Here is an 11,859-nt window from a genome sequence, read left to right on the forward strand (position 1 = left end):
GTCTAGTGCCTCCTGTCAGTTATGCCTTGAGACTTTCAGTGTGGGCCCCTCATGACTCATCCCCAACCAGTTCAGATGGGGTGCCAAAAGCTGCCCCAAGTGAGAAATCTACAATCAGAATTCTTTAAGGACTTCATGGCTTTGCTGTCAACACAGGTCTTTGCGATCCACTCTTGATTTGCCACCATGTGAGCTGGTCAGATCAGCCACTTTCCCTGAGCTGTATCTTCAGGTCTGTCATCTACAACAGTGTCACCAATGGAGAGGGTGTCACCTTCCAGCTGAGGCTGGCACTGCCCTCATCTCGAGGAACAAGCTACTCTGAGCAGTAACATTGTCCTCAAGGATTGGGACTCTGGTATGAGGTCTACTCTTGCTCTCCCTTTCCGGTAGAGATATAAACAATACCCTCCCCTGAGGCTGGTTAGTACCCGGATCCCCAATTGCCAACGTTTTGATTCCCCCACCACTCTGTAGGCATTAAAAGGAAATGGGGAGTGGTAGAGATCCCTTTCAGCACAGGTGCTATCTACATCTGTTTTTGATAACATATGAATCATTGGGTTTGGTCTGGCACATGCCAGAATATCTGGTCCTCAACCTAGTAGCTGTGTGCTGTGTGTCTTTTCCCTTGTGCCCTTTCTGCTGTTTGAACTTAACTCAGTGGACTCGGATTGTACTTGACCTTTTGTGCTTGGCTAACATCACTCAGAAAAATATTCTCCAACTCTTTCCACAAGATGAGGTCTTTCATCATTTAATCACTTTTTTAGGGATGCGTAGTATTCCATAGTCTGTATATACCAGTTTTTTATCCATTCATCTGTTGATAGAAATGTAGACTGTTTCCAATGTTTTGTGATTGTATACTGCACAGGTACAATCATTGTCTGGTTGTGGTCTGTTTCATATGTGTTCTGGGCATCTATCCTGTAATGAAATTACTGGGTCATCTGATAGCTTGATTTCCAGCTGTTTTAGGCATCACCAAATCACTTTCCACAGTGGCTGTCCATGTCTACAAGACCACCAGCGGTGAATAAGAGTTCCTATGTTACCACACCTCCTCCAAAATTTGTTGCTGTGGTTTGTTTTTTTTAATTGGATGGTTCTTTTGGATGTTAGGTGTTATCTCATAGCTTTTTCTTTTGCATTTCCCAAATGACTAATGATCGGGAGCATTTTCTCATCTCTATATTGGCCCTTCACATTTCTTCCTTTGGGAATTGTCTGTTCAAGTCCTTTGCCCACCTCCTAGAGGGCTATTTGTTTGTTTGTTGTTGTTGTTTTTCCTGTAAGCTTGCAAGATTCTGTAGTATTTAGAAATAAGTCCTTTGTCTGATAATTCATTAGAAAATATTTTTCCCAGTTGGTGGGCTCTCTTATTACAGTCTTGAGGAAATATTTCCATGTACACCAGTGTTTGATCTTTAGTAGTTCTCATTCTACTTCATCTTCCTCTGGGTGTGTATCCTTCATTATTTCTGATAGTCCATGTATTCTCTGCACTAATGTCTTTAGCTTTGGCCCAATTTTCTCATTGATGATCCTAATAGTTTTGAGTTTTACCTGAAGTTCAGTGATCCACCTTGGACTTGTTCTTGTGTATGGAGTGAGGTAAGGGTCTTGTTTCATTCTTCTGAAGGCTGATGTCCAGTTTCTCCAGCACCATTTGTTGAAAAGATCATCTCCTTCCCATTTGGTATTTTGAGGGCCTTTGTCAAAGATCAGTTGTGTACATTCTGCTGTTTTTATTTCTGGACTTTCTGTTCATATCCATTGGTGCGAGTATCTATCATTACACCAGTACCATGTTGTTTTGACAACTGTGACCACATAAGTTTTAAAGTCAGGGAATGCAAGCCCACTCATTTTGGTTTTCCTCCTGAGGAGTTCCATGTTAATTCTGGGGTCTTCCTTTGTCTTTTTTTTCTTCTTACCTTAACATATAAAATTGGTGGTAAGTTTGTCGATTTCTTTGAAAAATGATGCTGGAATTTGTATAGGGGTTGCATGTAATTTATAGAGTGCCTTAGGCAGGACTGACATATTTCCAATATTGAGTCTTCAAATATTCTTCCACTTGTGAAGATTCCTGTTGTTTCTTGTAGTCATGTTCTGCAGTTTTACTAGTACAGATCTTTTTAGGGGAGTTGAGTTCGGTTTCGGTATATTCCTACAATTTCAGTTTATGAAATTATGACTATTATGAAGGATATTACCTTTCTGAACTCTTTTTCTGTTTCCTCCTCTGTGGTGCACAGCAATCCAAATGTCTTCTATGTGTTAATCTTATCCTGCCCCCCTACCATATTCCATCGTCATTTCAAGCAATCCGATAGTGGAGCATTTTGGGTTCTCTTTGTATAAAATCATGTCCTCTGCAAATAACAATAATTTGACTTCCTCCTTCCCAAAACATATAACGTTGATGTACTTCCATGGCCTAATATTATTAGCTAGGGTCTCCAGGATGATGTGGAATAGAAGTGGGGGAAAGCGGCATCCTTGTCTGGTCCCCTTTGGCAATGGGAATATTTTCATCTTTTCTCCATTTGTTAAAATGCTGCCTATTGGTTTTTCACTTGTGGCTGTTATTTTATTTACTTAATTCCCTTATAATCCTATCTTCTTCAATGTCTTCATTAGGAATGGGTGCCAAATATTGTGAAATGATTTTTCTGCATCTATTGCCGTTATCATGTGGTTCTTGTCCTTTGTGTTGTCAATGAGAGGGATAATGGTGATGCCTTTGCAGATGATGAACCATCCCTGCATCCATGCCTTGAATCCCACTCAGTCATGATGTATCTATTTTTCATATACTTTGAATTCTATTCGCCACGATATTTAAGGATTTTTTTCATCAACGTTCATTACAGATGATATTGATCTATGGTTCTCTATTCTTGTGGGATCCTTGCCCGGCTTTGATATCAGTGTTATATTAGCTTTGTATAATGTGTTTGGGAGTTGATCATCCTTTTCTATGTTCTGGAAGAGCTTGTGTAAGTTTCATGTCAGCTCTTCTTAGAATGTTTGGCAGAATTTTCATGTGAAATTATCTGCTCCGGAACATTATTTAGTTGGTAGTTCCTTGATAACCTTATCTGTTTCTCCTTTTGCTATGGATCAGTTCATCTTCTTGATGTGTTTATATGAACATTTGTGCATGGCTTGTTTTTCCAGGTATTTGTCCATGTCCTCCATGTAGTTGAATTCATTAGAGTACAGTCTTTCATAGTACTGTGTAATTAGTCTTTTAATTTCGCTGGGATCCCTTGTAATTTCCCCTGTTCCATCCTTCATGCTGGATATTGATGTCTGCACCTTCGTATCTTTTTTAGGTTTGCTGGTGGTATATCAATTCTGTAGATCCTTTTGAAGAATCAGCTTTTCACTGAATGTATTTTTCCATTGAGTTTATTTACCACTCATTTAGTTTCACCAGGATTTTCATAATTTTTCTTTTGCTATTGGAAGGACTATTCTGTTAACCCTCTTCCACCGACTGAATGTTTTGTGAATGGGTATCCACCATAACTCTCTCGTCCTTCTTCCTATGTGCATTTATCACTTTCAAGCATCCTCTGATAACTGCCTTTGCTGTATCCCATAGTTTGGTACACTGTATTCTCATTCTCATTTGTTTCTAGAAACTTCCTTATTTCGTCTTGACTGTGGGGCAATACCCAGTCTTTCTTGAGGAATATAAAAAGACTTTCCCCCAGCTTCTCTCCCCAAAATGTAGATGTCAGACCTAGGACACTGCTTGCAACTAATGGTAAATGATTGTCTAGTTATCTCCCTGAAGACAGCAGCCATCCAGAGCAAGGTGATCCTATTTTCTCTCTGGCCACAGGTGGGGCTCACTCCCTAGTGAGAGGGACAGGAGATTGCTTCCCTGAATGCTGAGACTAAATCAAGTCTCCAGCTCAAAGACAATCAAGCTTAGGCCGCCATCATGAATCTAGGATCAGCCCATCTTGTCACATCCACACCCTTAATCACACCTCTTCCGATGGCGTGTACACCCCTAGATTGTCCTCATCCCATTTTTGTATAACCTAGAGTACAACCCATTCCTGTGATGTACGTCTTTAACTGGAATTAGGGCACTTGCACGGCCCAAAATATATGTAAGACTTGGTTATAAATAAACCTCCTCCTGCCCTCTCTGCACTGTGCACAGACCTGGCTGGTGAGATCATGGCGTTCCAGGAGGTGAGCTTGCTGCCATGAAGTGTGTCTGACTTCTTCATTTTACTCCTTCTCCTGTCTCTATCAATCTCTGTGACTTTACTATAACCTTTATGCATTATAACTGTACAATTGAGCCTAGGAAACCCGTGATTAGTCGTGGGGGGCTGGGCTCTCCCACATTTCTAAGATATAAGTTATTTCACCTCCATGTATTTTCTCTTGCGTTGTACTTTCTTGTGTTGATTTTCAGCACTGTGGCATAGTGGTCAGAGAGGGAAAGGTGTGACCTCTGTTTGTGGGGATTCACTCAAGTTTGACTTGTGTCCCAGCATCTCAGATCATTGAGCTTCTCCAGTCAGTCAAGGAAGACTCCAGGAGGCCTCCATTCTTGACGTCACTCCCCTCCACAGCCATCAAATCTATAGAGTCCTAACACGTAAACTCCGTGGCCATGTCTCTGAGAGATTCTGCAGGTTCCATGCCCAGCTAAGAGTGAGGACATCTGTCCTTCACCAACTTCCTGCTCTTTCAGACCCTCTGCTCCCTGCTCAGTACATTTTTCTCTGTGTGCCTCAGAGGGCTCTTTAATCAACCCTAACTGGCTCATCTCTGACCCACAGCTGACCCAGCTTCCTCTTTCGGATCCATCCTTCCCAATCTGTCTGTGCTTCTCAAAAACTACCCAAGACCCTACACATAACATTTAAAATCATCCATAAACAGATTGAGATAGAAGTTTCCAGCCCTAGCAAGCAGAGCTCCACATTTGTCCACCAAGTAAACATGTAAAAGATTTTAGACAAAATGAGTTGACATAGGAGCTGCAAAAATGGGCTCAAACATAACAACTCTGTTTATGACCCAGAACAGTGTGGGGTCTCCGTGTCATTTACATAGGGGTGCTATGAAGCAGAGCCAACTAAGGCACATAACCACATGCTCATGTACAGAATTGGGTATCAAGTTTGTGCATTAGAGGCTGTTCCTTCAACGACAATGATCACATCAAACATCTTCCTAAACTTCCAGAAGATGATAAAGAACACATCTTCATGTATCATCCACTGATTTCTAAAGTACTGGGCTTTAAATAGGGTTAGATAATACATTCACATAAATCATAGACAACACAGATAGCAATTTTTCAGGTAATAAGTTAATGTTGGAGTTTTTACTATACTTTATAATCTATAGAGGCCCTTTTCCTTCCATTTCTTTATACTGATGATATTCCTAATTCATGGATCTGTGCATACTATCTTTCCCTTGCTTAACACTTCCCCTTGCCTGAAACTTTTACTCCAAAGCCTTGTCCGGTCCACAAAAACTGTGTGAGCAGCACCCCGATATGTTCTCAGTTTATTCAGTTGCTCATGTTTTTCCCCGGGAGGGCTTCCCTCCCGTTCTCTCTCTCTCTCTCTCTCTCTCTCTCTCTCTCTCTCTCTCTCTCTCTCTCTCTCTCTCTCTCTTTCCATCTCTGTTCATCCCTGAAGCCTCGAGCTCTCCCTCCCTCATGGATTTCTAAATTATAAGATTCAGATATCAAAACTCCACATATTATTGACCTTGCTCTATTTTCCTGCTTTTTCCATTTTCAGAAAATTGCTTACAAATTTTCTAGTGTCACCAAGTGTTCATTTCTCTGTGGTGTGCATCTGAGCTCCGTGAGTCCAGGAAGGCAGAGGTCTGAGTACTCCATCACTGAATCTCCAGGGCCCACCTCCATTACTGGACCAATTCACCAGTGCTCAGTCCACATTGCATGGCTCTCTGGATGTGGAAGGAAGGAGGCAAATGAGCCTGTGGGGAGGCTCAGGAAAGAGAAGTGACTTGTTCCACTGGATCCAGACTGTGCAAAGAGCAGGCTCTGGATTGGAACTCAAATCTGGGCTTTTCTGAGTGAACCCCAACCCTGGGAATTGCAGAGCCAGGCCACAAAGACAGGCTCTTCCCCTTCCTGTGAGTTTGCCAATGAGGAAGCTGTGTGACACACAACAGAGGGCTTCAGACTGGTCACACCCTGAGTGTGTCTCTGCTGCCAGGCTCTGTGGTCCATATACTTCATCTGCAGCCTGGGAGCCATGCAGGGCGGCATCATATCCCTGAGCCTCACTGCCCTGCTGTGTGTCGGTAAGCCGTGGGAAGAGGGTGAGGGGGGAGGGTTCCTGCTCTTCACACACAGACTCAGGGTCATTGGGGGACCCACAGGATCCAGAAGACTCAACAAGAAGGTGAGTCTTCCAAGGGAAGAGATTGTTCCCAATCCCAATTGACCCCTGGGACTTGGAATACGGGTGGTGTTTCTGTGGGGTGGAAGGACAAACTTCTGATGGGAACCTCTCTTCCAGGGGCCCTACAGAGCATCTGGGTCCAGGCACAGACAGGTGAGTTCTCTCCAGGCCCCCATCTCTATTGTCTGCTAAGCACAGGAAGCCCCTATGGGCAACTAAGGGAAGTACCAAGGGTCTCGGCTGGTGGGGACCAGTGTGTGTGGGGGGGGGCTTTGGAGTGAGGGCTGAGGATACTGAGGGGAGGGGACACCGTGGAACTCCAGGTCTGATTCTTTTTCAGGAATTCTCCCCAAACCCTCCATCTGGGCTGACCCGGTACGCTTCTTCACCACGGGTAGTGCTGTGACCATCTGGTGTCAGGGGTCTCAGCCGGCTCAGGGCTTCCGGCTGTATAGAGAAGGATCATTGTATGATGAGACTGCGAATCTACAGAACTCCAGAAACTGGAGTGCTTCCTTCAATATCACTGACATGGACAGAGACCATGCAGGGAAATTCCAGTGTGACTACCACAGACCAGGTGACGCGTCACAGCCTAGTGACCCTCTGCTCCTTGTCCTGACAGGTAAGAGGGGGACTCCTGACAGTCACCTTCCCTGTGAGCTCCTCCCACAGGTCGCAGGGAATGTGTCCTCAAGGGAGGGCGGCCTCACTGATCCCAGAATGACTGCACCTGGGGTTAATGCAGGGGGTCTGTGTCTCCCCTTTTAACTAAGCTCCCCCCATCTGTCTCAGGAGCATACTCTCCACCTCAGCTCTCCGTCAATCCGAGTCGTCTGGTGGCTTCAGGAGAGAAGGGGTCCCTCACTTGCCTCTCAAAAGGCAGCTTTCACACTTTCCATCTGCTGAAGGAGGGGACAGACCACATGGCCCTGCAAAAGGGAGCTCAGTTCTCAGCCTCCTTGACCCAGGCCATCTTCCCTCTGGACCCAGTGAGCCCCTCCTCAGGAGGCACCTACAGATGCTATGGTTCTTTCAGTGATTACCCTTATGTGTTGTCACAGCCCAGTAACCCCTTGGATCTGATGGTCTCAGGTGAGAGAGCCCCTGTCCAGCCCCATCCCTTCCCTGGGGCCCCAAATAACTGAGCTGAGCCAGTTTCCCAAGGACCCTACTGGTAAGTGATTAATGACAGTGACTACTTAGGGACAAAATCTAATGGGGAGTGTGAAGAGGTCAGGGTGGTCTCTGCAGTCCCGTGGACAAAGGAGGATGCGCATCTCCTTCACTGCCCCATCTCCTCGTCCCCAGGGGTGCACAGGAAGCCCTCCCTCACCGCCTCTCCACACTCACCGGTGATGGTTGGAGCAAACCTGACCCTGCAGTGTCACTCACAGGATGGATTTGACAAGTTTGCTCTGGCCAGGCATTGGCCGTCTTCGGGACTCCAGCTCCTGGCCGTGCAGCCCAGTCCCAACTTCATCCTGACTCGTGTGTTTAGTGCACAAGGGGGCCAGTATTGGTGCTACGGTGGATACGGACATTCCTATGAATGGTCAGCACCCAGTGAGGCCCTGGACATCCTGCTGGCAGGTGTGCAGCCCCTTGCCAGCCCTACACTCAGATGGTCCCCGGGGGAGACAGACACAGGGCGCTGGGGCAGAGCTGAGATGCCCTGTGATCTCGGGAGTGGGGAGGTGGGGGGGGGGTGGAGAAGGCACAGTTAGAGACAAGGGGAAAGGAGAGACCCGGCATTATTTGAGAGCATGGAAACAGGGGTCACAGATGGGGCATCCCTGGAGAGGAGGGGTTGTCAGCCCTTGGGGCTGGGGACTAGCTCCTCTACAGGATGGCCTACTTCTCTCCCAGGAGCTTCCGATGACAAGCCCTCCCTCTCAGCCCACCCGGCCCCCTCATTGAACCCAGGACAGAACTTGACCCTGCAGTGTCGATCCAGTCACTGGTTTGACATAGCCTATTGGTTCAAGGAGAACATCAATAACCCTCTTCAGCCCATTCATTCTGAGAGCCAGACAGGGTCCTTCCAGGCCAACTTCACCATAAGTCCAGCGACCTCAGCCCATGAGGGCACCTACAGGTGCTACATGGCGTACAGCAAGTACCTGTTGTCCCAGCCCAGTGACCCTCTGGAGCTGGTGCTCTCAGGTGAGTGAATCCTTCGCCCCTCCCTGCTAAGGGCTGAGGGCCACCTGAGGGCTCTGACCAAGGGGATCTCTGGCCAGCCAGTCAAGAAAATAAATTCTAAAGGGGAGTCATCCAGGGAGATCCAACCCCCAGAAGGATAGAAAATATAGGGCACGATGAACTATCTGGAGGAAAAACAAAGGGACCGACAGTTCTGGGGGGACATGGGATAGAGGGAGGTGGGGGGTAAGGAAGTGGTGTTAACAAACACAGGGACAAGGAAACAACAAGGGATCCAAATTGGTGGTGAGGTGGGAGTGGCAGGCATGGTAGGGAATGATCAAGGGTAAGGTAACGAAGAGTTATAGCTGTAACCCTGGTGGGGACGGAGCATGAAAGTGGGGCAGGGGGTAAGTCAATGGAAATAGAGGAAAGAGCTAGGAGGCAAAGGGCATTTATAGAGGTCTAGACAAAGACATGTGCATATGCAAATATATATATGAGGATGGGGAAATAGATCTATGTGCGTATATTTATAGGTTTAGTATTAAGGTGGCAGAAGAAACTTGGGCCTCTACAAAAGCACTCCCTTAATTCATGAATACATTCTTCTATTAAATTGGCATTCTATGATGCTTACCCTCTGACACAACCACTGAAGCCAAAGCAGGTGAACAAGCAAATGTAGTGAAGAAAGCTGATGGTGCCCGGCTATCAAAAGAGATAGCGTCTGGGTCTTAAAGGCTTGAAGGTAAACAAGCGGCCATCTAGCTCAGAATCAACAAAGTCCACATGGAAGAAGCACACCAGCCTGTGTGACCACGTGGCTCCAAAGGGATCAGTTATCAGGCATCAAAGAACAAAAAGTCATATCATTGGGTGCACGCCTCCATGATACAATCGCCGAGGACAAACGGGTGCATAAGCAAATGTGGTGAAGAAAGCTGATGGTGCCCGGCTATCAAAAGAGAGAGTGTCTGGGGTCTCAAAGGCTTGAAGGTAAACAAGTGGCCATCTAGTTCAGAAGCAACAAAGCCCACATGGAAGAAGCACACCAGACTGTGCGATCACGAGGTGTCGAAGGGATCAGGTATAAGGCATCATCAGAAAAAAATAAATCTTACCATAGTGAATGAAGGAGGAAGTGCAGAGTGGAGACCCAAAGCCCATTTGTCAGCCACTGGAGATCCCTTTGCAGAGGGGTCTAGGGGAGGAGAGGAGTCAGTCAGGGTGCGATGTAGCACCAATGAAGAATACAGCTTTCCTGCAGTTCCTAAATGCTTCCTGCCCCCCAACTATCATGATCCGAATTCTACCTTGCAAGTTTGGATAGAGCAGAAGATGTTCACTGGTGCAGATAGGAGCTGGAAGCACAGGGAATCAGGGCAGATGGTACCTTCAGGACCAGGGGCGTGAGGGGTGATACTGGGAGAGTAGAGGGTGAGTGGGTTGGAAAGAGGTAACCAATTACAAGGATCTACATGTGACCACCTCCGTGGGGGATGGACTACAGAAAAAGGCAGTGAAGGGAGACGCCAGACAGGGCAAGATATGACAAAATACTAATTTATAAATTTTCAAGGGCTCATGAGGGAGAGGAGACGGGGGAGGGAGAGGAAAAAATAGGACTTGATACAAAGGGCTTAAGTGGAGAACAAATGCTTTGAAAATGATGCAGGCAAAGAATGTACAGATGTGCTTTACACAATTGATATATGTATCAATTGTGATAAGACTTGTATGAGCCCCTAATAAAATGTTAAAAAAAAAAAAGAAAATATATGGCATGTCCCACCCCTGACTTCTCTTCTGACCTCACTGCTGAGACCCAAACAAGTTCATGGGGGTCAGGGAGAGAAGTGGGGGCAGAAAGGAGGCCGAAAAGGAATAAAACTCATCAAAAAGAAAAAGCAGATACATCCCCAAATTCACCTTCCTATTTCTCCAAACCTTGTAGATTCTCATCTGAACGTCAAATCCAGCAATGGTGAGTCACAAAAACGTCATCTTCCATGGGAGACACACTTTCTCAGCTGGAGGCTCTTCATTCCTACTCTACAGCAGAACTTGTGTCTTGGAGACTGAGAGAGTGCATGGGAGGAGGGTGGTGACGATGGGATCACAAACCTGGGTTGGGGAGAGATAGCACATGTGGTGGCTTCAGCTGGGTGGAATAGAGTGTCTCAGGTGAAGGAGGAGCAGGCTGAGCCCCTGGCCTTGTCTGCTGTGCAGAGGTCTCTGGATCACAACCACACAGCCATGGAATTAGACCCACGAGAGAGCAAGTCAGTTTCTCTCTTTGGGCTGAGCTGCGGGGGGAAGGGTGACCACTGGGTGTGCTCAGTCCATTCTTGAGGTGGTGACATGAGAAGATGCCCCCTCTTCTTCCCTCTGCGATGCATGTGGCCCCCGGAAAAGGTGGCACACTCCCGGGAGGGGGCTGATGCAGCAGCAACACGGCGATTCTTGTTCTTCCACACACTCGGGGCTCCCTTCTTCCTGAGGGTCGCTGTGGCTTTACAGAGGATGGGAACCGAGAGGCAGCATCCTCCTCAGTTCACATCCTAACCTGTCATCCACCTCCCGTCTATGGAGTCGCTCAGAAGCCACAATTCTTCGTGGATTTCAGGTTCAGTTGTGCTGCAGCAGCGACCCAACATGCTTTTCTTGCTTACAATGGCATGTACGGGGATCAGAACTCTGAAAGCCTGGCCAATGGAACTAGCCTGAGACTGCGAACAGTACAGGATAGAATCCCCCCGTCCATGACTACACTCTCTCACTTCAATTGACTGACAGTGCACAGACAACCCAACTGGGCTTCAGAGTTTCACAGAGAAGAATGGAGCCTCAAGTCCATGGGGACAGGCCATGGTGACATGTTTCCCCTATAATGATCTGCAGGGGACAATTTGGAGAAAGAGAGAGAGGCAGTGGGGAGTGGGGAATAACAGATTGCCGATCGCAACCCGGACGCTTGCAGACTGTGTGACCTGAGGCACATGATAAACTTCTCTGACCTTGTTTCCTCCTCCAGAAATTGATTGGGGTGAGGAGGACACAATGTGACAATGAATAGGTGGGGTGCAGACCACAATGGATGAAGGAAAATGCCCAAGCAAATGCTCATAGGCAGCAGGTGCCCAATGAATGGATATCACAGATTTATTATGGACATCACTCTTCCACCAGGTCTCCCAGGATTCGTCAAATTTCTGATCGGGGACTTGGTGGCACACAGCCTTCTCTTCCTCCTCTTCCTTCTCCTCTTCCTCTTCAT

The 11,859-nt window shown here is 46.7% G+C and overlaps 1 protein-coding gene across 1 annotated transcript; it reads left to right on the forward strand.

Annotated features, from left to right (window-relative positions):
• The first annotated feature begins 4,209 nt into the window (after positions 1-4,209).
• LOC142432607 (leukocyte immunoglobulin-like receptor subfamily A member 6) lies at positions 4,210-11,648 on the forward strand. Its single transcript, XM_075537834.1, has 8 exons — positions 4,210-4,224; positions 6,246-6,333; positions 6,775-7,059; positions 7,230-7,426; positions 7,530-7,611; positions 7,746-8,027; positions 8,361-8,600; positions 11,617-11,648. Exons 1-8 carry the CDS (start codon positions 4,210-4,212, stop codon positions 11,646-11,648), a joined length of 1,221 nt encoding a protein of 406 aa, XP_075393949.1.
• The last annotated feature ends 211 nt before the right edge of the window (positions 11,649-11,859 follow it).

Source organism: Tenrec ecaudatus, chromosome 18 (assembly GCF_050624435.1).
Source record: "Tenrec ecaudatus isolate mTenEca1 chromosome 18, mTenEca1.hap1, whole genome shotgun sequence".
Taxonomy (NCBI): domain Eukaryota; kingdom Metazoa; phylum Chordata; class Mammalia; order Afrosoricida; family Tenrecidae; genus Tenrec; species Tenrec ecaudatus.